At 30.2% G+C, this 27865-nt stretch overlaps 1 protein-coding gene across 1 annotated transcript; it reads left to right on the top strand.

Moving 5' to 3' along the window:
* The first annotated feature begins 52 nt into the window (after positions 1–52).
* On the top strand, positions 53–26186 carry LOC134696942 (collagen alpha-2(I) chain-like). The gene is made up of 35 exons (XM_063558913.1): positions 53–184; positions 1076–1141; positions 2640–2675; positions 3210–3236; positions 4821–4847; positions 6244–6270; positions 6678–6704; positions 6917–6943; positions 7611–7637; positions 8045–8071; positions 8287–8313; positions 8981–9007; positions 9415–9441; positions 9657–9683; positions 10351–10377; positions 10787–10813; positions 12157–12183; positions 12398–12424; positions 13819–13845; positions 14253–14279; positions 15622–15648; positions 15863–15889; positions 16557–16583; positions 16991–17017; positions 17232–17258; positions 17927–17953; positions 18604–18630; positions 19298–19324; positions 19732–19758; positions 19972–19998; positions 20670–20696; positions 21104–21130; positions 24025–24051; positions 25327–25401; positions 26134–26186. The coding sequence occupies exons 1-35, from the start codon at positions 58–60 to the stop codon at positions 26145–26147; spliced, it is 1128 nt and encodes a 375-aa protein (XP_063414983.1). The 5' UTR covers positions 53–57; the 3' UTR covers positions 26148–26186.
* Positions 26187–27865: the final 1679 nt, after the last annotated feature.

The following is a 27865-nucleotide window of genomic DNA, read 5'->3' as shown; positions in this document are numbered from 1 at the left end:
AATCATTACAACTAATCTACGAAATTACTATAAAAAATGATTTTAGATAGAAATACAATGGCAGACTTGGAAAGAATTTACTTTCCGATCCCAAGACCAGATGCCAGTACTACTCCGACATGCGATTATTGTCAGTTTACCGAGACGATACCTGACGGCGATTTTAGGGAACTCAGAAAATCTGGTATGGCCTTATATATAAAAGTTATTAACAACAACTGCTACTCCATTTCATAAACTTTGTGTGTTTAAGTCTGTACACCTTGAACAGATTCACAGACATAGTTACATGTACATGTATATATAACATGTCTTTCTGGTAACCCCTCTATACATCAATATTAAGATTCGTAATACTAATCTTCTAATTAAAGATAACTATTTTACATTTTTGGAGATAAATGTGTAGACATTCGCTAAAACCTGAATCAATGAGTTTTGTATTAATTATATGAAATTCCTCTTCATACGGTATATAGTTCATAGCTTAATTTATTTTATCACTTACCATAGTTTTGTGGAATGTAAGTACAGAAATAAAATAAATCTTGATATCTATTCGTTGTTTTATCATTAAAATAAGCAGACTGGTCGCCATAGGAATTTTCTTTGTAGACGACAGGTAAAACAATAAGTAAACAGATATATAATGTAGTACTATACATACTTTGTTCGTGTAGTTTGCATTGGCACCATTAAAAATTATGAAAACATTTGGATTTTATAAGATTTCATTCTAAGGGTAATACAACTAAAAATCCAAAAACAGCCGACATTTTCAAAGGCTTTATAAATAATACTAGTGGATTGCAATTTTTTACAGCTCTTACAAATCACGTGAAGTGTGGTAATCCTGTATCTACTCAAATGGAGAAAAAAATGAAAATTACAAGAATTATATCAAATTATCATTTTCTAAAAGGAATCGTAATATATAGTTAAATGATTAAAAACTGCAAAAAATAAAAGATTTTCTTTTGGCTAGTGTAGACATTTGACACGGACATAACAACTTTAGTTCGATGTAAGAATATATTTATTTCTAAAGATATGATATTCTATATTGTCTTTTTAGGTACAGCTGAAACGTTAACCACTGATCCTCAACTCTGTCTGCCATGTAATTCAACCTGCGACTCAGGTAGGTTAATGGTGCCTAACGTTAACTTAGTCATTTACTCAAAATAAAAACATAAGAAATAAGCATTTTGGTGTATCGAAATCAAGTACTGGTCACCAAGGTAATAGGCGGCATTGAAAGATGATGTGTTAAGACTAGGCTATTGTTCATAGAGAGAATCGTCGAAACCACGTCATGATTGGAAATTGGTACGGGTTCCGCGGAACCCAGTGTCTCGCCATCTCTTGCTGTTAACAAAAACGAGGGATAAAAATACCAAATTTTTCCACTCAATACTACCTTTTAATTGTAAGAAGCTTCTTTCCAATTTTGGTAAAAAAACAGGATAGTTAATGAATCTATAAAAGAACTGAGTATTCATGAACTTTATGTTTTGACTCTGTTTTAATAGTTCCGATGTTTGAAATCATTCAGATTCTGAATTAGATGAAATTTAACAAAACGGAAAAACAAAACGTCTTTCAATTGTTGCCTTAACCATAATTCTCTCCGCGTCAGAAGTCCCATAACGCCTCCACGTGCTGTTCCATCTCTTTCTATCTTTTGCAGCTGTTTTAGCTACGTTCCAACTTGACCATCCTTGTTGGTTCCTTTCTCTCTCTGTTGTTCTTCTTCCATGTAGTTTTTGGCCTTCCTCTAGTTCTTTTCCCTTCAGGTGCCCATTGTAGTGCTACATAGCTGCTGTTTTCTCTTTCACGCCTTCATATTTGTCCTATCCATGTCCACGGTCTCCTTCTGATTTCACAACCGATATTTCGGGTGTTAGCAATTTCGTTTACTGTTTTGTTTGATGTTTTACTTGCCATCTTATATTTAGGATCTTTCTAAGGCATTGGTGTTCTACAGTATTTAAATTCTGTTCTTCAATGTTTAAAAGTTCCCATGTTTCGTATCCATACAATAATACAGGTCTTACTAATAATTTGTATGGGTGCATATCATATATTTCTTAGGCGATGTAATATCCCATGAACAATTGACTTTAATTATGTATATGGTCCCATTAACAATTGACTTTAAGTATGTATGTGGTGTTAAAATATCTGATAATGGCTGATTTTGTTATGTTACATATTTCAAAGACCACATTTAGTTCTTGTGTGTATAACATCTAAATACACTTTCTGTTATCCGCTGCTTAAGAAAAAAATGTTAAAACATGTATATTAATTTATTTAAATGAAGAATTTCTAAATTGAGAATATCATGAGTAAATATGTAGCCATTGCAGTACAACCATCATTTTCACAATCAATATGGGAAATTTTTCGACTTAACATTTTATTTGTTACAGGTCCAATTTGCATCAAAGTTTTAAAAGAACATTGTAATTATTGTTTTTATTAATTTTGCTGTTAATCGAACCTTAAACGATCATCGTAATTCTGCAAATGTTGTTTGTGTTTTATGTGGAACCAAAACAACTGTTCTTCTAACTAATTATAATTACTGTTTGCTATTACAATACACTACATTTAACTGTATTTTTTAATCATAGGAACAACAGGTGAAAAGGGGGAAAAAGGAGATACAGGTAATAGATGAATGTATAAAATTTCTATATACAAGTTAAAAAGAAATATCTATACACCTTATCCCGGCGTACCTCATAATCGGTCCCGGTCGAATTTTTAACGTCATATAACAATCACCTTTTCATTGTAACGTCATATATTTTGTATTATGACGTCAACATTTTACAAAGCTGTTTTAAATTGACAGAATTATTCAGTTCTCACTTCATTTCCTGTAGATAGATCTTCTAAGCGACGACAAAATCGCTATAAATTTGAAATATTCAAACGCAGAGTATTATCTCAAGTAATACTATAAATGTTTTAGATTATAATAAAGCCTGATTTTGTTGTGTTACGTATCAATTTGATAATAAAATCTACAGTAACACATTAATTTGATATGCAATTTGCCACATATAGCAATGCTTCAAGAAATATTTCTCTCGGCGACTTTAAATCTGAAGTTTACCCAAAACGTATTTATGATGCAGAATTATGAAAGCCCCTTGTAACATTTCATATATTAAAATCAATTGTGTTTACAATTACAGGACTGACAGGACCAAAAGGAGATACTGGTAAGTGTTAAAGTAGTCAAGTAAACATTGTTTTTAAAAAATTGGTGATAATTATAAAATAAATTCGGTCTTACTTTATTTGTTCAATTTAAGAATGATTCTTTATAACAAAAGTTATACAATTATATTTTCATAACCAGTTTTATATATTAAGTGAAATAATTGCTTTTCGTTATGCTTTAGATCTTAAAAGCTAGTGTTATTTCATTTACAGGAGTAGCCGGACAAAATGGCACTGCTGGTAAGAAATAAAGATATTCAGTAAGATCTCTTTTTTGGCCCCAAAATAAAGCAGTTTTGGAAAATTGTGAAAACATAGTCTTTAAGCTAAATTTTGGAAGGTAAAATGCTTCTGCTTCGTATAAATGAGCTGTTTTTGACAATACAATGCACAAATATCGCATTTTAGCATTATTAAGTCATGCTAAATTACTGAAATCTTCGAAATTTAAGCTTTTTGGTTAATTCTTAGACGGTTTCCGTCTAAAATAAACGTGGCCACATTTGTGTTCATTCCTAATATTGAAATGTTAGTTGTATTTGATGATAATACAAAACATACATAAAGATTGAGGATGCACACGGATGCGGCCACTTTCATTTTTGACAAAAACTCTCTGAAAAGTGACGTTTTTGGCATATTTGATAGATTTTTCATATTTAAGCTTGAATCAGAGCGTTTTTAATGACTAAATCAGTTAAAATCTTTCACAGGAACTAATCGAATCAATTGAAATAGACACTTAAGTGTTTAAAAAGTGTGGACCTACTCCTTTTCATAATATGTTATTAAGTAAAAGACTTTACAGCTGAAATTTACCTCAAATCGAAGTATAATGTCTCATGCAGTATTATGAAAGTCCCTTGTAACATTTCATATATTAAAATCAATTGTGTTTACAATTACAGGACCGACAGGACCAAAAGGAGATATTGGTAAGAGTTAAAGTAGTCAGGAAAATATAATTTCAAAATATTGGAAATATTTGTCAAAAACAATTGGTTCGAGCGTCATTGTTACATTAATGTAACACGTATCCTGTTATTAATTTTGGTGGTTCAACATATTACACGTACCTGTCAAGGTAATTTCTTATTAGATATTTTCTATAAAAAACAATATTCCTTGAACTACGATTAATATTGAATTTGATAATAACATCTACAGTAAAACATCCCTTTTAGATTCGTGTATTCTTATATAGCAATGATTCAATAGAGCATTATCACGGCGTCTTCACAGCTGAAATTGACCAAATATGTATTTATAATGTGCCATGTAGTATTATGAAAGCCCTTTATTACATTTTATATCTTAAAATCAATTGTGTTTGAAATTACAGGACTGGCAGGACCAAAAGGAGATACTGGTAAGTGATAAAGTAGTCAAGTAAACATTGTTTTTAAAAAAATGGTGATAATTATAAAATAAATTCGGTCTTACTTTATTTGTTCAATTTAAGAATGATTCTTTATAACAAAAGTTATACAATTATATTTTCATAACCAGTTTTATATATTAAGTGAAATAATTGCATTTCGTTATGCTTTAGATCTTAAAAGCTAGTGTTATTTCATTTATAGGAGCAGCCGGACAAAATGGCACTGCTGGTAAGAAATAAAGATATTCAGTAAGATCTCTTTTTGGCCCCAAAATAAAGAAGTTTTGGAAAATTGTGAAAACGTAGTCTTTAAGCTAAATTTTGGATTGTAAAATGCTTCTGCTACGTATAAATGAGCTGTTTATGGTACTTTTGATAACTATTTACACCACTGGGTCGATGCCACTGCTGGTGGACGTTTCGTCCCCGAGGGTTTCACCAGCCCAGTAGTCAGCACTTCGGTGTTGACATGAATATCAATTATATGGTCATTTTTATAAATTTTCTGTTTACAAAACTTTGAACTTTCGAAAAACTAATGATTTTTTTACCCCAGGAGGAGATTACCTTAGCCGTATTTGGCACAACTTTTTGTAATTTTTGATCCTCAATGCTCTTCAACTTTGTATTTATTTGGCTTTTTAACTATTTTGATCTGAGCGTCACTGATGAGTCTTATGTAGACGAAACGCGCGTCTGGCGTATAAAATTATAATCCTGGTACTTTTGATAACTATTTACACCACTGGGTCGATGCCACTGCTGGTGGACGTTTCGTCCCCGAGGGTATCACCAGCCCAGTAGTCAGCACTTCGGTGTTATCATGAATATCAATTATATGGTCATTTTTATAAATTTTCTGTCTACAAAACTTTGAATTTTTCAAAAAACTAAGGATTTTCTTACCCCAGGATTAGATTACCTTAGCCGTATTTGGCACAACTTTTTGTAATTTTTGATCCTCAATGCTCTTCAACTTTGTATTCATTTGGCTTTTTAACTATTTTGATCTGAGCGTCACTGATGAGTCTTATGTAGACAAAACGCGCGGCTGGCGTATAAAATTATAATCCTGGTACTTTTGATAACTATTTGACAATACAATGCACAAATATCACATTTTAGCATTATTAAGTCATGCTAAATTACTGAAATCTTCGAAATTTAAGCATTTTGGTTAATTCTTAAACGGTTTCCGTCTAAAATGAACGTGGCCGCATTCGTGTTCATTCATAATATTGAAATGTTAGTTGTATTTGATGATAATACAAAACATACATACAGGTTGAGGATGCACACGGATGCGGCCACTTTCATTTTTGACAAAAACTATCTGAAAAGTGACGTTTTTGGCATATTTGATAGATTTTTCATATTTAAGCTTGAATCAGAGCGTTTTTAATGACTAAGTCAGTTAAAATCTTTCACAGGAACTAATCGAATCAATTGAAATAGACACTTAAGTGTTTAAAAAGTGTGGACCTTCTCCTTTTCATAATATTTTATTAAGTAAAAGACTTTACAGCTGAAATTTACCTCAAATCGAAGTATAATGTCCCATGCAGTATTATGAAAGTCCCTTGTAACATTTTATATATTAAAATCAATTGTGTTTACAATTACAGGACCGACAGGACCAAAAGGAGATACTGGTAAGAGTTAAAGTAGTCGAGAAAATCTAATTTCAAAATATTGGAAATGATTGTCAAAAACAATTGGGTCGAGCGTCATTGTTACATTAATGTGACACGTATCCTGTTATTAATTTTGGTGGTTCAACATATTACACGTACCTGTCAAGGTAATTTCTTATTAGATATTTTCTATAAAAAACAATATTCCTTGAACTACGATTAATATTGAATTTGATAATAACATCTACAGTAAAACATCCCTTTTAGATTCGTGTATTCTTATATAGCAATGATTCAATAAAGTATTATCACGGAGTCTTCACAGCTGAAATTGACCAAATATGTATTTATAATGTGCCATGTAGTATTACGAAAGCCCTTTGTTACATTTTATATCTTAAAATCAATTGTGTTTGAAATTACAGGACTGGCAGGACCAAAAGGAGATACTGGTAAGTGATAAAGTAGTCAAGTAAACATTGTTTTTAAAAAATTGGTGATAATTATAAAATAAATTCGGTCTTACTTTATTTGTTTATTAAGTATGATTCTTTATAACAAAAGTTATACAATTATATTTTCATAACCAGTTTTATTTATTAAGTGAAATAATTGCTTTTCGTTATGCTTTAGATCTTAAAAGCTAGTGTTATTTCATTTACAGGAGCAGCCGGACAAAATGGCACTGCTGGTAAGAAATAAAGATATTCAGTAAGATCTCTTTTTGGCCCCAAAATAAAGCAATTTCGGAAAATTGTGAAAACATAGTCTTTAAGCTAAATTTTGGAAGGAAAAATGCTTCTGCTTCGTATAAATGAGCTGTTTTTGACAATACAATGCACAAATATCGCATTTTAGCATTATTAAGTTATGCTAGATTACTGAAATCTTCGAAATTTAAGCATTTTGGTTAATTCTTAAACGGTTTCTGTCTTAAATCAACGTGGCCGCATTCGTGATCATTCATAATATTGAAATGTTAGTTGTATTTGATGATAATACAAAACATATATACAGGTTGAGGATGAACACGGATGCGGCCACTTTCATTTTTGACAAAAACTATCTGAAAAGTGACGTTTTTGGCATATTTGATAGATTTTTCATATTTAAGCTTGAATCAGAGCGTTTTTATTGACTAAATCAGTTAAAATCTTTCACAGGAACTAATCGAATCAATTGAAATAGACACTTAAGTGTTTAAAAAGTGTGGACCTTCTCCTTTTCATAATATTTTATTAAGTAAAAGACTTAACAGCTGAATTTTACCTCAAATCGAAGTATAATGTCCCATGCAGTATTATGAAAGTCCCTTGTAACATTTTATATATTAAAATCAATTGTGTTTACAATTACAGGACCGACAGGACCAAAAGGAGATACTGGTAAGAGTTAAAGTAGTCAAGTAAATATTATTTCAAAATATTGGAAATGATTGTCAAAAACAATTGGGTCGAGCGTCATTGTTACATTAATGTAACACGTATCCTGTTATTAATTTTGGTGGTTCAACATATTACACGTACCTGTCAAGGTAATTTCTTATTAGATATTTTCTATAAAAAACAATATTCCTTAAACTACGATTAATATTGAATTTGATAATAACATCTACAGTAAAACATCCCTTTTAGATTCGTGTTTTCTTATATAGCAATGATTCAATAAAGTATTATCACGGCGTCTTCACAGCTGAAATTGACCAAATATGTATTTATAATGTGCCATGTAGTATTATGAAAGCCCTTTGTTACATTTTATATCTTAAAATCAATTGTGTTTGAAATTACAGGACTGGCAGGACCAAAAGGAGATACTGGTAAGTGATAAAGTAGTCAAGTAAATAATTATTAAAAAAAAAAATGGTGTAATTATAAAATAAATTCGGTCTTACTTTATTTGTTCAATTTAAGAATGATTCTTTATAACAAAAGTTATACAATTATATTTTCATAACCAGTTTTATTTATTAAGTGAAATAATTGCTTTTCGTTATGCTTTAGATCTTAAAAGCTAGTGTTATTTCATTTACAGGAGCAGCCGGACAAAATGGCACTGCTGGTAAGAAATAAAGATATTCAGTAAGATCTCTTTTTGGCCCCAAAATAAAGCAATTTCGGAAAATTGTGAAAACATAGTCTTTAAGCTAAATTTTGGAAGGAAAAATGCTTCTGCTTCGTATAAATGAGCTGTTTTTGACAATACAATGCACAAATATCGCATTTTAGCATTATTAAGTTATGCTAGATTACTGAAATCTTCGAAATTTAAGCATTTTGGTTAATTCTTAAACGGTTTCTGTCTTAAATCAACGTGGCCGCATTCGTGATCATTCATAATATTGAAATGTTAGTTGTATTTGATGATAATACAAAACATATATACAGGTTGAGGATGAACACGGATGCGGCCACTTTCATTTTTGACAAAAACTATCTGAAAAGTGACGTTTTTGGCATATTTGATAGATTTTTCATATTTAAGCTTGAATCAGAGCGTTTTTATTGACTAAATCAGTTAAAATCTTTCACAGGAACTAATCGAATCAATTGAAATAGACACTTAAGTGTTTAAAAAGTGTGGACCTTCTCCTTTTCATAATATTTTATTAAGTAAAAGACTTTACAGCTGAATTTTACCTCAAATCGAAGTATAATGTCCCATGCAGTATTATGAAAGTCCCTTGTAACATTTTATATATTAAAATCAATTGTGTTTACAATTACAGGACCGACAGGACCAAAAGGAGATACTGGTAAGAGTTAAAGTAGTCAAGTAAATATTATTTCAAAATATTGGAAATGATTGTCAAAAACAATTGGGTCGAGCGTCATTGTTACATTAATGTAACACGTATCCTGTTATTAATTTTGGTGGTTCAACATATTACACGTACCTGTCAAGGTAATTTCTTATTAGATATTTTCTATAAAAAACAATATTCCTTAAACTACGATTAATATTGAATTTGATAATAACATCTACAGTAAAACATCCCTTTTAGATTCGTGTTTTCTTATATAGCAATGATTCAATAAAGTATTATAACGGCGTCTTCACAGCTGAAATTGACCAAATATGTATTTATAATGTGCCATGTAGTATTATGAAAGCCCTTTGTTACATTTTATATCTTAAAATCAATTGTGTTTGAAATTACAGGACTGGCAGGACCAAAAGGAGATACTGGTAAGAGATAAAGTAGTCAAGTAAATAATTATTTTAAAAAAAAATGGTGTAATTATAAAATAAATTCGGTCTTACTTTATTTGTTCAATTTAAGAATGATTCTTTATAACAAAAGTTATACAATTATATTTTCATAACCAGTTTTATTTATTAAGTGAAATAATTGCTTTTCGTTATGCTTTAGATCTTAAAAGCTAGTGTTATTTCATTTACAGGAGCAGCCGGACAAAATGGCACTGCTGGTAAGAAATAAAGATATTCAGTAAGATCTCTTTTTGGCCCCAAAATAAAGCAATTTCGGAAAATTGTGAAAACATAGTCTTTAAGCTAAATTTTGGAAGGAAAAATGCTTCTGCTTCGTATAAATGAGCTGTTTTTGACAATACAATGCACAAATATCGCATTTTAGCATTATTAAGTTATGCTAGATTACTGAAATCTTCGAAATTTAAGCATTTTGGTTAATTCTTAAACGGTTTCTGTCTTAAATCAACGTGGCCGCATTCGTGATCATTCATAATATTGAAATGTTAGTTGTATTTGATGATAATACAAAACATATATACAGGTTGAGGATGAACACGGATGCGGCCACTTTCATTTTTGACAAAAACTATCTGAAAAGTGACGTTTTTGGCATATTTGATAGATTTTTCATATTTAAGCTTGAATCAGAGCGTTTTTATTGACTAAATCAGTTAAAATCTTTCACAGGAACTAATCGAATCAATTGAAATAGACACTTAAGTGTTTAAAAAGTGTGGACCTTCTCCTTTTCATAATATTTTATTAAGTAAAAGACTTTACAGCTGAATTTTACCTCAAATCGAAGTATAATGTCCCATGCAGTATTATGAAAGTCCCTTGTAACATTTTATATATTAAAATCAATTGTGTTTACAATTACAGGACCGACAGGACCAAAAGGAGATACTGGTAAGAGTTAAAGTAGTCAAGTAAATATTATTTCAAAATATTGGAAATGATTGTCAAAAACAATTGGGTCGAGCGTCATTGTTACATTAATGTAACACGTATCCTGTTATTAATTTTGGTGGTTCAACATATTACACGTACCTGTCAAGGTAATTTCTTATTAGATATTTTCTATAAAAAAAACAATATTCCTTGAACTAAGATTAATATTGAATTTGATAATAACATCTACAGTAAAACATCTCTTTTAGATTCGTGTTTTCTTATATAGCAATGATTCAATAGAGCATTATCACGGCGTCTTCACAGCTGAAATTGACCAAATATGTATTTATAATGTGCCATGTAGTATTATGAAAACCCTTTGTTACATTTCATATCTTAAAATCAATTGTGTTTGAAATTACAGGACTGGCAGGACCAAAAGGAGATACTGGTAAGTGATAAAGTAGTCAAGTAAACATTGTTTTTAAAAAATTGGTGATAATTATAAAATAAATTCGGTCTTACTTTATTTGTTCAATTTAAGAATGATTCTTTAAAACACAAGTTATACAGTTATATTTTCATAACCAGTTTGATTTATTAAGTGAAATAATTGCTTTTCGTTATGCTTTAGATCTTAAAAGCTAGTGTTATTTCATTTACAGGAGCAGCCGGACGAAATGGCACTGCTGGTAAGAAATAAAGATATTCAGTAAGATCTCTTTTTGGCCCAAAAATAAAGCAGTTTTGGAAAAAAGTGAAAACGTAGTCTTTAAGCTAAATTTTGGAAGGTAAAATGCTTCTGCTACGTATAAATGAGCTGTTTTTGACAATACAATGCACAAATATCCCATTTTAGCATTATTAAGTCATGCTAAATTACTGAAATCTTCGCAATTTAAGCATTTTGGTTAATTCTTAGACGGTTTCCGTCTAAAATGAACGTGGCCACATTCGTGTTCATTCATAATATTGAAATGTTAGTTGTATTTGATGATAATACAAAACATACATACAGGTTGAGGATGCACACGGATGCAGCCACTTTCATTTTTGACAAAAACTATCTGAAAAGTGACGTTTTTTGGCATATTTGATAGATTTTTCATATTTAAACTTGAATCAGAGCGTTTTTAATGACTAAATTAGTTAAAATCTGTCACAGGCACTAATCGAATCAATTGAAAAAGACACTTAAGTGTTTAAAAAGTGTGGACCTTCTCCTTTTCATAATATTTTATTAAGTAAAAGACTTTACAGCTGAAATTTACCTCAAATCGAAGTATAATGTCCCATGCAGTATTATGAAAGTCCCTTGTAACATTTTATATATTAAAATCAATTGTGTTTACAATTACAGGACCGACAGGACCAAAAGGAGATACTGGTAAGAGTTAAAGTAGTCAGGAAAATATAATTTCAAAATATAGGAAATGATTGTCAAAAACAATTGGGTCGAGCGTCATTGTTACATTAATGTAACACGTATCCTGTTATTAATTTTGGTGGTTCAACATATTACACTTACCTGTCAAGGTAATTTCTTATTAGATATTTTCTATAAAAAACAATATTCCTTGAACTAAGATTAATATTGAATTTGATAATAACACCTACAGTAAAACATCCCTTTTAGATTCGTGTTTTCTTATATAGCAATGATTCAATAGAGCATTATCAAGGCGTCTTCACAGCTGAAATTGACCAAATATGTATTTATAATGTTCCATGTAGTATTATGAAAGCCCTTTGTTACATTTTATATCTTAAAATCAATTGTGTTTGAAATTACAGGACTGGCAGGACCAAAAGGAGATACTGGTAAGTGATAAAGTAGTCAAGTAAACATTGTTTTTAAAAGGTTGGTGATAATTATAAAATAAATTCGTTCTTACTTTCTTTGTTCAATTTAAGAATGATTCTTTATAACAAAAGTTATACAATTATATTTTCATAACCAGTTTTATATATTAATTGAAATAATTGCTTTTCGTTATGCTTTAGATCTTATAAGCTAGTGTTATTTCATTTACAGGAGCAGCCGGACGTAATGGCACTGCTGGTAAGAAATAAAGATATTCAGTAAGATCTCTTTTTGGCCCAAAAATAAAGACGTTTGGAAAATTGTGAAAACGTAGTCTTTAAGCTAAATTTTGGATTGTAAAATGCTTCTGCTACGTATAAATGAGCTGTTTTTGGTACTTTTGATAACTATTTACACCACTGGGTCGATGCCACTGCTGGTAGACGTTTCGTCCCCGAGGGTATCACCAGCCCAGTAGTCAGCACTTCGGTTTTGACATGAATATCAATTATATGGTCATTTTTATAAATTTTCTGTTTACAAAACTTTGAACTTTCGAAAAACTAAGGATTTTCTTACCCCAGGAGTAGATTACCTTAGCCGTATTTGGCACAACTTTTTGGAATTTTTGATCCTCAATGCTCTTCAACTTTGTATTTATTTGGCTTTTTAACTATTTTGATCTGAGCGTCACTGATGAGTCTTATGTAGGCGAAACGCGCGTCTGGCGTATAAAATTATAATCCTGGTACTTTTGATAACTATTTACACCACTGGGTCGATGCCACTGCTGCTGGAAGTTTCGTCCCTGATGGTATCACCAGCCCAGTAGTCAGCACTTCGGTGTTGACATGAATATCAATTATATGGTCATTTTTATAAATTTTCTGTTTATAAAACTTTGAATTTTTCGAAAAACTAAGGATTTTCTTACCCCAGGAGTAGATTATCTTAGCCGTATTTGGCACAACTTTTTGGAATTTTTGATCCTCAATGCTCTTCAACTTTGTATTTATTTGGCTTTTTAACTATTTTGATCTGAGCGTCACTGATGAGTCTTATGTAGACGAAACGCGCGTCTGGCGTATAAAATTATAATCCTGGTACTTTTGATAACTATTTGACGATACAATGCACAAATATTACATTTTAGCATTATTAAGTCGTGCTAAATTACTGAAATCTTCGAAATTCAAGCATTTTGGTTAATTCTTAGACGGTTTCCGTCTAAAATGAACGTGGCCGCATTCGTGTTCATTCATAATATTGAAATGTTAGTTGTATTTGATGATAATACAAAACATACATACAGGTTGAGGATGCACACGGATGCGGTCACTTTCATTTTTGACAAAAACTCTCTGAAAAGTGACGTTTTTGGCATATTTGATAGATTTTTCATATTTAAGCTTGAATCAGAGCGTTTCTAATGACTTAATCAGTTAAAATCTTTCACAGGAACTAACAAATCAATTGAAATAGACACTTAAGTGTTTAAAAAGTGTGGACCTACTCCTTTTCATAATATTTTATTAAGTAAAAGACTTTTCAGCTGAAATTTACCTCAAATCTAAGTATAATGTCCGATGCAGTATTATGAAAGTCCCTTGTAACATTTTATATATTAAAATCAATTGTGTTTACAATTACAGGACCGACAGGACCAAAAGGAGATACTGGTAAGTGTTAAAATAGTCATGAAAATATAATTTCAAAATATTGGAAATGATTGTCAAAAACAATTGGGTCGAGCTTCATTGTTACATTGATGTGACACGTATCCTGTTATTAATTTTGGTGGTTCAACATATTACACTTACCTGTCAAGGTAATTTCTTATTAGATATTTTCTATAAAAAACAATATTCCTTGAACTAAGATTAATATTGAATTTGATAATAACATCTACAGTTAAACATCCCTTTTAGATTCGCGTTTTCTTATATAGCAATGATTCAATAGAGCATTATCACGGCGTCTTCACAGCTGAAATTGACCAAATATGTATTTATAATGTGCCATGTAGTATTATGAAAGCCCTTTGTTACATTTTATATCTTAAAATCAAATGTGTTTGAAATTACAGGACTGGCAGGACCAAAAGGAGATACTGGTAAGTGATAAAGTAGTCAAGTAAACATTGTTTTTAAAAAATTGGTGATAATTATAAAGTAAATTCTGTCTTACTTTATTTGTTCAATTTAAGAATGATTCTCTATAACAAAAGTTATACAATTATATTTGCATAACCAGTTTTATATATTAAGTGAAATAATTGCTTTTCGTTATGCTTTAGATCTTAAAAGCTAGTGTTATTTCATTTACAGGAGCAGCCGGACGTAATGGCACTGCTGGTAAGAAATAAAGATATTCAGTAAGATCTCTTTTTGGCCCCAAAATAAAGCAATTTTGGAAAATTGTGAAAACATAGTCTTTAAGCTAAATTTTGGAAGGTAAAATGCTTCTGCTACGTACAAATGAGCTGTTTTTGACAATACAATGCACAAATATCGCATTTTAGCATTATTAAGTCATGCTAAATTACTGAAATCCTCGAAATTTAAGCATTTTGGTTAATTCTTAAACGGTTTCCGTCTAAAATCAACGTGGCCGCATTCGTGTTCATTCATAATATTGAAATCTTAGTTGTATTTGATGATAATACAAAACATATATTCAGGTTGAGGATGAACACGGATGCGGTCACTTTCATTTTTGACAAAAACTATCTGAAAAGTGACGTTTTTGGCATATTTGATAGATTTTTCATATTTAAGCTTGAATCAGAGCGTTTTTAATGACTAAATCAGTTAAAATCTTTCACAGGAACTAATCGAATCAATTGAAATAGACACTTAAGTGTTTAAAAAGTGTGGACCTTCTCCTTTTCATAATACTTTATTAAGTAAAAGACTTTACAGCTGAAATTTACCTCAAATCTAAGTATAATGTCCGATGCAGTATTATGAAAGTCCCTTGTAACATTTTATATATTAAAATCAATTGTGTTTACAATTACAGGACCGACAGGACCAAAAGGAGATACTGGTAAGAGTTAAAGTAGTAAGGAAAATATAATTTCAAAATATTGGAAATGATTGTCAAAATCAATTGGGTCGAGCGTCATTGTTACATTAATGTAACACGTATCCTGTTATTAATTTTGGTGGTTCAACATATTACACTTACCTGTCAAGGTAATTTCTTATTAGATATTTTCTATAAAAAACAATATTCCTTGAACTAAGATTAATATTGAATTTGATAATAACATCTACAGTAAAACATCCCTTTTAGATTCGTGTATTCTTATATAGCAATGATTCAATAGAGCATTATCACGGCGTCTTCACAGCTGAAATTGACCAAATATGTATTTATAATGTGCCATGTAGTATTATGAAAGCCCTTTGTTACATTTCATATCTTAAAATCAATTGTGTTTGAAATTACAGGACTGGCAGGACCAAAAGGAGATACTGGTAAGTGATAAAGTAGTCAAGTAAATAATTATTTTAAAAAAAATGGTGTAATTATAAAATAAATTCGGTCTTACTTTATTTGTTCAATTTAAGAATGATTCTTTATAACAAAAGTTATACAGTTATATTTACATAACCAGTTTTATATATTAAGTGAAATAATTGATTTTCGTTATGCTTTAGATCTTAAAAGCTAGTGTTATTTCATTTACAGGAGCAGCCGGACAAAATGGCACTGCTGGTAAGAAATAAAGATATTCAGTAAGATCTCTTTTTGGCCCCAAAATAAAGCAATTTTGGAAAATTGTGAAAACATAGTCTTTAAGCTAAATTTTGGAAGGTAAAATGCTTCTGCTACGTACAAATGAGCTGTTTTTGACAATACAATGCACAAATATCGCATTTTAGCATTATTAAGTCATGCTAAATTACTGAAATCCTCGAAATTTAAGCATTTTGGTTAATTCTTAAACGGTTTCCGTCTAAAATCAACGTGGCCGCATTCGTGTTCATTCATAATATTGAAATCTTAGTTGTATTTGATGATAATACAAAACATATATTCAGGTTGAGGATGAACACGGATGCGGTCACTTTCATTTTTGACAAAAACTATCTGAAAAGTGACGTTTTTGGCATATTTGATAGATTTTTCATATTTAAGCTTGAATCAGAGCGTTTTTAATGACTAAATCAGTTAAAATCTTTCACAGGAACTAATAGAATCAATTGAAATAGACACTTAAGTGTTTAAAAAGTGTGGACCTTCTCCTTTTCATAATACTTTATTAAGTAAAAGACTTTACAGCTGAAATTTACCTCAAATCTAAGTATAATGTCCGATGCAGTATTATGAAAGTCCCTTGTAACATTTTATATATTAAAATCAATTGTGTTTACAATTACAGGACCGACAGGACCAAAAGGAGATACTGGTAAGAGTTAAAGTAGTCAGGAAAATATAATTTCAAAATATTGGAAATGATTGTCAAAATCAATTGGGTCGAGCGTCATTGTTACATTAATGTAACACGTATCCTGTTATTAATTTTGGTGGTTCAACATATTACACTTACCTGTCAAGGTAATTTCTTATTAGATATTTTCTATAAAAAACAATATTCCTTGAACTAAGATTAATATTGAATTTGATAATAACATCTACAGTAAAACATCCCTTTTAGATTCGTGTATTCTTATATAGCAATGATTCAATAGAGCATTATCACGGCGTCTTCACAGCTAAAATTGACCAAATATGTATTTATAATGTGCCATGTAGTATTATGAAAGCCCTTTGTTACATTTTATATCTTAAAATCAATTGTGTTTGAAATTACAGGACTGGCAGGACCAAAAGGAGATACTGGTAAGTGATAAAGTAGTCAAGTAAATAATTATTTAAATAAAAATGGTGTAATTATAAAATAAATTCGGTCTTACTTTATTTGTTCAATTTAAGAATGATTCTTTATAACAAAAGTTATACAGTTATATTTACATAACCAGTTTTATATATTAAGTGAAATAATTGCTTTTCGTTATGCTTTAGATCTTAAAAGCTAGTGTTATTTCATTTACAGGAGCAGCCGGACAAAATGGCACTGCTGGTAAGAAATAAAGATATTCAGTAAGATCTCTTTTTGGCCCCAAAATAAAGCAATTTTGGAAAATTGTGAAAACATAGTCTTTAAGCTAAATTTTGGAAGGTAAAATGCTTCTGCTACGTACAAATGAGCTGTTTTTGACAATACAATGCACAAATATCGCATTTTAGCATTATTAAGTTATGCTAGATTACTGAAATCTTCGAAATTTAAGCATTTTGGTTAATCCTTAAACGGTTTCCGTCTAAAATCAACGTGGCCACATTCGTGTTCATTCATAATATTGAAATCTTAGTTGTATTTGATGATAATACAAAACATATATTCAGGTTGAGGATGAACACGGATGCGGTCACTTTCATTTTTGACAAAAACTATCTGAAAAGTGACGTTTTTGGCATATTTGATAGATTTTTCATATTTAAGCTTGAATCAGAGCGTTTTTAATGACTAAATCAGTTAAAATCTTTCACAGGAACTAATAGAATCAATTGAAATAGACACTTAAGTGTTTAAAAAAGTGTGGACCTTCTCCTTTTCATAATGCTTTATTAAGTAAAAGACTTTACAGCTGAAATTTACCTCAAATCTAAGTATAATGTCCGATGCAGTATTATGAAAGTCCCTTGTAACATTTTATATATTAAAATCAATTGTGTTTACAATTACAGGACCGACAGGACCAAAAGGAGATACTGGTAAGAGTTAAAGTAGTCAGGAAAATATAATTTCAAAATATTGGAAATGATTGTCAAAATCAATTGGTTCGAGCGTCATTGTTACATTAATGTAACACGTATCCTGTTATTAATTTTGGTGGTTCAACATATTACACTTACCTGTCAAGGTAATTTCTTATTAGATATTTTCTATAAAAAAAACAATATTCCTTGAACTAAGATTAATATTGAATTTGATAATAACATCTACAGTAAAACATCCCTTTTAGATTCGTGTATTCTTATATAGCAATGATTCAATAGAGCATTATCACGGCGTCTTCACAGCTAAAATTGACCAAATATGTATTTATAATGTGCCATGTAGTATTATGAAAGCCCTTTGTTACATTTTATATCTTAAAATCAATTGTGTTTGAAATTACAGGACTGGCAGGACCAAAAGGAGATACTGGAAAGTGATAAAGTAGTCAAGTAAATAATTATTTAAAAAAAAATGGTGTAATTATAAAATAAATTCGGTCTTACTTTATTTGTTCAATTTAAGAATGATTCTTTATAACAAAAGTTATACAGTTATATTTACATAACCAGTTTTATATATTAAGTGAAATAATTGCTTTTCGTTATGCTTTAGATCTTAAAAGCTAGTGTTATTTCATTTACAGGAGCAGCCGGACAAAATGGCACTGCTGGTAAGAAATAAAGATATTCAGTAAGATCTCTTTTTGGCCCCAAAATAAAGCAATTTTGGAAAATTGTGAAAACATAGTCTTTAAGCTAAACTTTGGAAGGTAAAATGCTTCTGCTACGTACAAATGAGCTGTTTTTGACAATACAATGCACAAATATCGCATTTTAGCATTATTAAGTTATGCTAGATTACTGAAATCTTCGAAATTTAAGCATTTTGGTTAATCCTTAAACGGTTTCCGTCTAAAATCAACGTGGCCACATTCGTGTTCATTCATAATATTGAAATCTTAGTTGTATTTGATGATAATACAAAACATATATTCAGGTTGAGGATGAACACGGATGCGGCCACTTTCATTTTTGACAAAAACTATCTGAAAAGTGACGTTTTTGGCATATTTGATAGATTTTTCATATTTAAGCTTGAATCAGAGCGTTTTTAATGACTAAATCAGTTAAAATCTTTCACAGGAACTAATCGAATCAATTGAAATAGACACTTAAGTGTTTAAAAAGTGTGGACCTTCTCCTTTTCATAATACTTTATTAAGTAAAAGACATTACAGCTGAAATTTACCTCAAATCAAAGTATAATGTCCGATGCAGTATTATGAAAGTCCCTTGTAACATTTTATATATTAAAATCAGTTGTGTTTACAATTACAGGACCGACAGGACCAAAAGGAGATATTGGTAAGAGTAAAAGTAGTCAGGAAAATATAATTTCAAAATATTGGAAATGATTGTCAAAAACAATTGGGTCGAGCGTCATTGTTACATTAATGTAACACGTATCCTGTTATTAATTTTGGTGGTTCAACATATTACATGTACCTGTCAAGGTAATTTCTTATTAGATATTTTCTATAAAAAACAATATTCCTTGAACTAAGATTAATATTGAATTTGATAATAACATCTACAGTAAAACATCCCTTTTAGATTCATGTTTTCTTATATAGCAATGATTCAATAGAGCATTATCAAGGCGTCTTCACAGGTGAAATTGACCAAATATGTATTTATAATGTGCCATGTAGTATTATGAAAGCCCTTTGTTACATTTTATATCTTAAAATCAATTGTGTTTGAAATTACAGGACTGGCAGGACCAAAAGGAGATACTGGTAAGTGATAAAGTAGTCAAGTAAACATTGTTTTTAAAAAATTGGTGATAATTAAAAAATAAATTAGTCTTACTTTATTTGTTCAATTTAAGAATGGTTCTTTATAACAAAAGTTATACAATTATATTTTCATAACCAGTTTTATATATTAAGTGAAATAATTGCTTTTCGTTATGCTTTAGATCTTAAAAGCTAGTGTTATTTCATTTACAGGAGCAGCCGGACAAAATGGCACTGCTGGTAAGAAATAAAGATATTCAGTAAGATCTCTTTTTGGCCCCAAAATAAAGCAAATTTGGAAAATTGTGAAAACGTAGTCTTTATAAAAGCTACATTTTGGAAGGTAAAATGCTTCTGCTACGTATAAATGAGCTGTTTTTGACAATACAATGCACAAATATCACATTTTAGCATTACTAAGTCATGCTAAATTACTGAAATCTTCGCAATTTAAGCATTTTGGTTAATTCTTAGACGGTTTCCGTCCAAAATGAACGTGGCCACATTCGTGTTCATTCATAATATTGAAATGTTAGTTGTAGTTGATGATAATACAAAACATACATACAGGTTGAGGATGCACACGGATGCAGCGACTTTCATTTTTGACAAAAACTATCTGAAAAGTGACGTTTTTGGCATATTTGATAATTTTTTCATATTTAAGCTTGAATCAGAGCGTTTTTAATGACTAAATCAGTTAAAATCTTTCACAGGCACTAATCGAATCAATTGAAAAAGACACTTAAGTGTTTAAAAAGTGTGGACCTTCTCCTTTTCATAATATTTTATTAAGTAAAAGACTTTACAGCTGAAATTTACCTCAAATCGAAGTATAATGTCCCATGCAGTATTATGAAAGTCCCTTGTAACATTTCATATATTAAAATCAATTGTGTTTACAATTACAGGACCGACAGGACCAAAAGGAGATACTGGTAAGTGTTAAAATAGTCATGAAAATATAATTTCAAAATATTGGAAATGATTGTCAAAAACAATTGGGTCGAGCGTCATTGTTACATTAATGTAACACGTATCCTGTTATTAATTTTGGTGGTTCAACATATTACACTTACCTGTCAAGGTAATTTCTTATTAGATATTTTCTATAAAAAACAATATTCCTTGAACTAAGATTAATATTGAATTTGATAATAACATCTACAGTAAAACATCCCTTTTATATTCGTGTATTCTTATATAGTAATGATTCAATAGAGCATTATCACGGCGTCTTCACAGCTGAAATTGACCAAATATGTATTTATAATGTGCCATGTAGTATTATGAAAGCCCTTTGTTACATTTTATATCTTAAAATCAATTGTGTTTGAAATTACAGGACTGGCAGGACCAAAAGGAGATACTGGTAAGTGATAAAGTAGTCAAGTAAACATTGTTTTTAAAAAATTGGTGATAATTATAAAATAAATTCGGTCTTACTTTATTTGGTCAATTTAAAAATGATTCTTTATAACAAAAGTTATACTATTACATTTTCATAACCAATTTGATATATTAAGTGAAATAATGTTTTTTCGTTATGCTTTAGATAAAAAAAAAAAAAAAGCCATTGTTATTTCATTTACAGGAGCAGCCGGACGTAATGGAACTGCTGGTAAGAAATAAAAATATTCAAATTTACATAATATTTTATTGAGGAAAAGTTGAACAGAATTTTTCAGTCATCATAGATTATATTTTAAGTCAGCAGAATGCATTATATATTCCAAATAAAAGGTACTTTAGTTCCTCAGTAAAACTTGAATGGACCGTTTTAATATACCTCGACGCTTGACATAGATTTTGACATATTTGTAATGTACCATGCAGTTTTTCATTTAAGAATTGAATGCTTCTTTTTGTAAATTTATTGGGTGGTAAAAGCGTTGACCGAAGTACATTGTGTATGAAGCGCGGAAGCGCTTCATTCTAAATATGTACGCACGGTCAACGCTTTTACAACCCTATAAAGTTTCAAAAAGAAGTATTCAATACTTATAATTACATTTTTTATAGCTAAAATCATGAAAACACGATTTTTATCCAGTTTTATTTAATTCACCTGTGCACTTTTTTGTGGGACCTCGTGTCATCATGCATGATAAATGTTATTGTCTGATGAAATTGTTTACGGAATAACATGTTAGCCAATCAGAATAACGTATTATAATGAAACTAACATCTAATGTAATTATTGTATTATGTACTCGTTGTAGTTTTTATTTCTGATACAGGCTGATTTCGTAATGTTACATATTCTAAAATCGGCTATGTTTTGATTTGCGGGAATACATGGAGATCCTGATGAGAAAGAATATTAGTCAAGTTCATCTCATTTTACAATTAAAAACCTTAATGTAACACGTATCCTGTTATCTATTCTTGTTGTTAATCATATTACCTGTCAAGGTAATTTCTTATCAGATATTTTCTGAAAAAAGATTCCTTCAACAACGACTAATATTGAATTTGATAATAAAATCTATAGACAAACTCAAATTCTGGAAACGAGTTTTCTGGTATAGCAATGCTTTAAAGAAGCCCTCTTGCGGAGACTTCAAAGCTAAAATAGATCACAATGTATTTATAATGTCCCATGCATTATTATGAAAGCCCCTTGTTACATTTTATATTTTAAAATCAATTGTGTTTACAATTACAGGACTGACAGGGCCAAAAGGAGATTCTGGTAAGTGTTAAAATAGTCAGGTAAATAATTATATTAAAAAATTGGTGATAATTATAAAATAAATTCGGTCTTACTTTATTTGTTCAATTTAAGAATGATTCTTTATAACAAAAGTTATACTATTATATTTTCATAACCAATTTGATATATTAAGTGAAATAATGTTTTTTCGTTATGCTTTAGATCTTAAAAGCTAGTGTTATTTCATTTACAGGAGCAGCCGGACGTAATGGAACTGCTGGTAAGAAATACAAATATTCAAATTTACATAATATTTTATTGAGGAAAAGATTAAAAGAATTTTTCAGTCATTATAGATTATTTTAAGTTAGCAAAATGCATTATATATTCCAAATAAAAAGTACTTCAGTTCCTCAGAAAAACTTGAATGGACCCTTTTAATATACCTTGAAGTTTGACATAGATTTTTACATATCTGTAATGTACCATGCAGTTTTTCATTGTATTATGTACTCGTTGTAGTTTTTATTTCTGATAAAGGCTGATTTCGTAATGTTACATATTCTAAAAACGTCTATGTTTTGATTTGCGGGAATACATGGAGATCCGGATGAGAAAGAATATTAGTCAAGTTCATATCATTTTACAATTAAAAACATTAATGTAACACGTATCCTGCTATTTATTCTTCTTGTTAATAATATTACTTGTCAAGGTAATTTCTTATCAGATATTTCCTACAACAACGATTTATATTGAATTCAAAAATAAAATCTACAGTAGAAAATCCTTTCAAGATGCATGTATCCTAATATAGCAATGTTTCCTTGAAGCATTATCTCGGCGACTTTACAGCTGAAATTTACCTCAAATCTAAGTGTAATGTCCTATGCAGTATTATGAAAGTCTCTTGTAACACTTCATATCTTAAAATCAATGATATTTACAATTACAGGACTGACAGGACCAAAAGGAGATACCGGTAAGAGTTAAAGTAGTCAAGTAAATATTAATTTTAAAATATTTGAAATGATTGTCAAAAACATTGGATCTAGCATCATAGTTACACGTAACACGTATTCTGTTATCTTTTCTTGTTGTTAATCATATAAAGGTAATTTCTTATCAGACATTTTCTAAAAAAACAGATTCTCTCAACAACGAAAAATATTGAATTTGATAATAAAATCTATAGTTAAACACAAATTCTAGAAATGTGTTTTCTTTTATAGCAATGCTTTAAAGAAGCCCTATCGCAGAGATCTCAAAGCTAAAATAGATCACAATGTATTTATAATGTCCCATGCACTATTATGAACGCCCCTTGTTACATTTTATATTTTAAAATCAATTGTGTTTACAATTACAGGACTGACAGGGCCAAAAGGAGATTCTGGTATGTGTTAAAATAGTCAGGTAAATAATTATATTCAAAAATTGGTGATAATTATAAAATAAATTCGGTCTTACTTTATTTGTTCAATTCAAGAATGAGTCTTTATAACTAAAGGTACACTATTATATTTTCTTTACCAGTTTGGTATATTTAGTGAAATAATTGCTTTTCGTTATGCTTTAGATCTTAAAAGCTAGTGTTATTTCATTTACAGGAGCAGCCGGAGGTAATGGCACTGCTGGTAAGAAATAAAAATATTCAAATTTACATAATATTTTATTGAGGAAAAGTTGAACAGAATTTTTCAGTCATCATAGATTATATTTTAAGTCAGCAGAATGCATTATATATTCCAAATAAAAGGTACTTTAGTTCCTCAGTAAAACTTGAATGGACCGTTTTAATATATCTGGAGGCTTGACATGGATTTTTACATATTTGTAATGTACCATGCAGTTTTTCATTGTATTATTTACTCGGTGTAGTTTTTAATCAAACCATGCATCATTGATGCCGGAAAATTGATTGTTTTCGAAACGCTTCTCTTAAGTTAACCTTTAACAAGAATGCTCTCTTGAAATATTTGAAAGCCAGTTCTGTGAACATAGGTGTCTATGAAATAAGTGCTGATTGGGGTTAAGCAGTGAATAACAATCTTCTGCAATTTTAAACAGGTTAGGTGTTGAATTTTTTGTTCATGAGTTTTCGTGTAATATGAATATATCTTTAAAAAGTTTTTGAATATATTAGAATCTCTATTTATGGGCCAAAATAAAATGCGTCCGTCGTCTCCGCAATAAAGGCTTAATTTATTCATTTTACCCTTGTTTCGAAGGTTCAAACTTATACACCTTTCATTTCAAACAGTGAAAAGCTGAAAAAAAAAAAATAGGGCTGATTCGAGGATCATGAACGGTTTACCAACTTGACCCAACATACGGGTTAATTTTATTTTCCATTTTACGAGTCCTGTTTAAAGTTTATAATGCATAACCATGCATTGCATGTAGTAAATCAAACACTGTCATATGTCGTTAGTTTATATCACCTTTCTAAAAAATGGCGAATTTGGCTGTTTATTAGATATACACTATCACTTTCAACGCATTTGGCACAACTTTTTGGAATTTTGGATCCTCAATGGTCTTCAACTTTGTACTTGTTTGGCTTTATAAATATTTTGATATGAGCGTCACTGATGAGTCTTATGAAGACGAAACGCGCGTCTGGCGTACTAAATTATAATCCTGGAACCTTTGATAACTATCATTACAGAAACTTCATAAAAAAAACACAGCAGTTTATCTGGCCAAACATAAAACTGAAAATATTGTTGGTGTGATATACACAGTAACATGAACAAGTAGTCAGATTAACCTCTCTTTAAGAAGGAAAATAATTAAAACATTTATTTACGTTCATTTTGAACGTAATTAAATTATTATTATGTAGAGAAAAAAAAAGAAAAAAAGGACGTAATTTTGGATGTGCATTCAAATTATCTTATTTTTTTCAGTGATATTTGATGTACGTGTTCATTTTGGTGTTAAAATGTATGTGGAAAACGGAAGACTAAGAATAGGCAGAATTGGTAAATAACTTATAATTCTACCAAACCTTTGATATATGTACAAAGGCTCACCCGTATATACCAATCATTATGAATGGTATTCATCCTATGTAATTATCTATCATACTAAACACATTTAATCAATGAGTGTAAGAGCCATTTATATGTTGCTCTCTTTACTGAAGTCTCAAATTATTTCAGCGTTCAGCAATAGTTATCAGGATTTTGACATATGATACATTTAAAGGTCACCATATGTAAAACTTGTCGTCGGATAACTGTAGTGAAGGTTACAAAGAAATCTATATATATCATTCATACATGGGTAGGGGTTACATTTGCCGTAATCTTGATACTGAATGTAAGCGAGTTGTAATATATCATCAAGTATATTGCATAGCCATGTTAAAATGAGATAGAGCACGAAATGATATAACTATTAAGATAATAATCGGACGATTTAGATTTTTTTGTTCTTCCAAGCAGACCTGTAACAGGTATAAAAAATGAAATTGATTTGATAAAGCAATAACGTAAAGAACATCAATCATTAGACGATGAATAAAGAACAGATACCTGTTGAATTACAATTTGGAAAAAAAATCATTTCTTAGCAAACATATAGAACACAATTGTCCAATTTGTTTTCCTGCGTTGTGCAAAGTATGTATTTTTATATATTAACCACATGCTTATGTTTTTGATTTTAAATTTGCAGTCTTAATCATATCGTATCTCATTTTTATTTTGCAGAAAATACTAAATAAAGAAAGCCGTGAAAAAACATATTTACAGACATCATTAATAATAAAGAGCATCGTAATATAAAAGAAATAGTGTGTTTCTTATTCCTTAATCACAGATAGGTACACACAGATTATAGGAATACGTAATTATTTGATTGCTGTTTGCTTAATCTCCAGTGAGAGGTGTCAAATAATGACAAAGTCCCGTCCAATAGTGTATAGGTCCTGGTGCTGAGTCACTCGTTTTCTATGGGTTTTTTATTGTGTCTTTTGAAATTGTTTTATGGCATTAAAAGCATAATGACGTTTTACACTTTTTAGTTTTGAATATGCCTGTAGTATTATTTGCCTCTTTTTAAGAAAATTATCCATACAATATGTTAAGATATTTATTGTCTGAATCGTACAAAAGCTGACAGTATTTAGACAGAAACAAGTGATAATTAGCTATCATTACCAATTTTGCCAAGCAACATATGGTTCTAGAGCTACCGACGAGGCATATAAAAATTAATGTACTTCACATTTTGCATTTTTTTCGCATGTACAAATGAGGGGCCTCTTGCCTTTGTTAGTGTTGTTTTTAATTTGGGATTATTAATATGTTCCGATGTTTAGTGTGATGACCTTTTTCGATTGACTAGTATACTTTTTTTTGGTACGGATGTTGTCTCTTTAACATTTTCTTTTGTTTCCATTTTCAGTTTTTAATCAGTGAAATTGTTACATGAATCAACCAATCTTCTTAGATTAATACATAAGCTATCTTTATCCTTTCATATAAGAGAGGGGCGGAAGATACCAGAGGGACAGTCAAACTTATGTATACATCGAAAGTAACTGACATCAACGTTGTTACAAAAACCGAAAAAATTAAAAGACAACTCATAGTACACAAGACAGAAAACTAAAGACTACAGACCAAACAATTGGGGTTGTCTAAGGTTCACCGGAGGAGTGAGCAGGTCCTGCTACAAACGTTGCAGCGCCATATCTAAACAAATTGTTTGATTATCGATTCAATGTCGCTTTCTTCATATCCTCTTTAACAATGGAAGTATTCATTTTGTCCAGAAAAGATCGATGTTATATTGTTCGTGGACCTTATTGTTTTTAATTAAAAAATTCAGAAGGATTTTCAAAGGATTGAAAGTTATCATTTGGTTTATATAGTTTAAAATCAAATAAACTCATCATTAAACAGAGATGTGCAAGAATAACTCCCCTCAACACTTGATATAATAGTCTAACAATAACAAGTAAAATAAGCCAATTTTAAAACGTTATGCACTTTAAAGAGCAATTAAACTCATTATTGGAATTAAAACAAATAAACCCAGTAAGACTTATATTATCTTCATGACAGACACAGTATTTGCGCAAAACTTTTCATTACTTGTCATTCGTCTTCTATTCCACGAAGGTGATACATGTATCATTTTATACTAATTGTAACTCAATGTGTACTTAGTTACGACGAATGCTATATTTCAATAACATCTACTTACCATTTCGGGACACGTCATATCCGCAATTTTTCGTGGGTTCATTTTTGAGCTCGCCTGACTCAACGGCTCCAACGCGAGCTAATGCCATCACTTGGCGTCTGTCGTCCGTCATGAAATTTTGAGACGAATCGAACAACCCATTGTTGGATCGCTGTCACTTAATTGGTTAATTTTCAGGAAATTTTGCTGTATTTGGTTATCATCTTAAATATATAGACATAACTATAAACA

Source organism: Mytilus trossulus, chromosome 14 (genome assembly GCF_036588685.1).
Source record: "Mytilus trossulus isolate FHL-02 chromosome 14, PNRI_Mtr1.1.1.hap1, whole genome shotgun sequence".
In the NCBI taxonomy this organism is placed as follows: Eukaryota; Metazoa; Mollusca; class Bivalvia; order Mytilida; family Mytilidae; genus Mytilus; species Mytilus trossulus.
This window is presented reverse-complemented; position numbering and strand designations above follow the sequence as displayed.

Bases quoted from the DNA above. Each gene is read 5' to 3' on its own strand.
- LOC134696942 (XM_063558913.1), top strand. From the start codon at position 58: ATGGCAGACTTGGAAAGAATTTACTTTCCGATCCCAAGACCAGATGCC. The intron at 9,684-10,350 runs GTAAGAAATAAA...TTACAATTACAG, and splicing joins CGGACAAAATGGCACTGCTG to GACCGACAGGACCAAAAGGA. The intron at 10,814-12,156 runs GTAAGTGATAAA...TTGAAATTACAG, and splicing joins AGGACCAAAAGGAGATACTG to GACTGGCAGGACCAAAAGGA.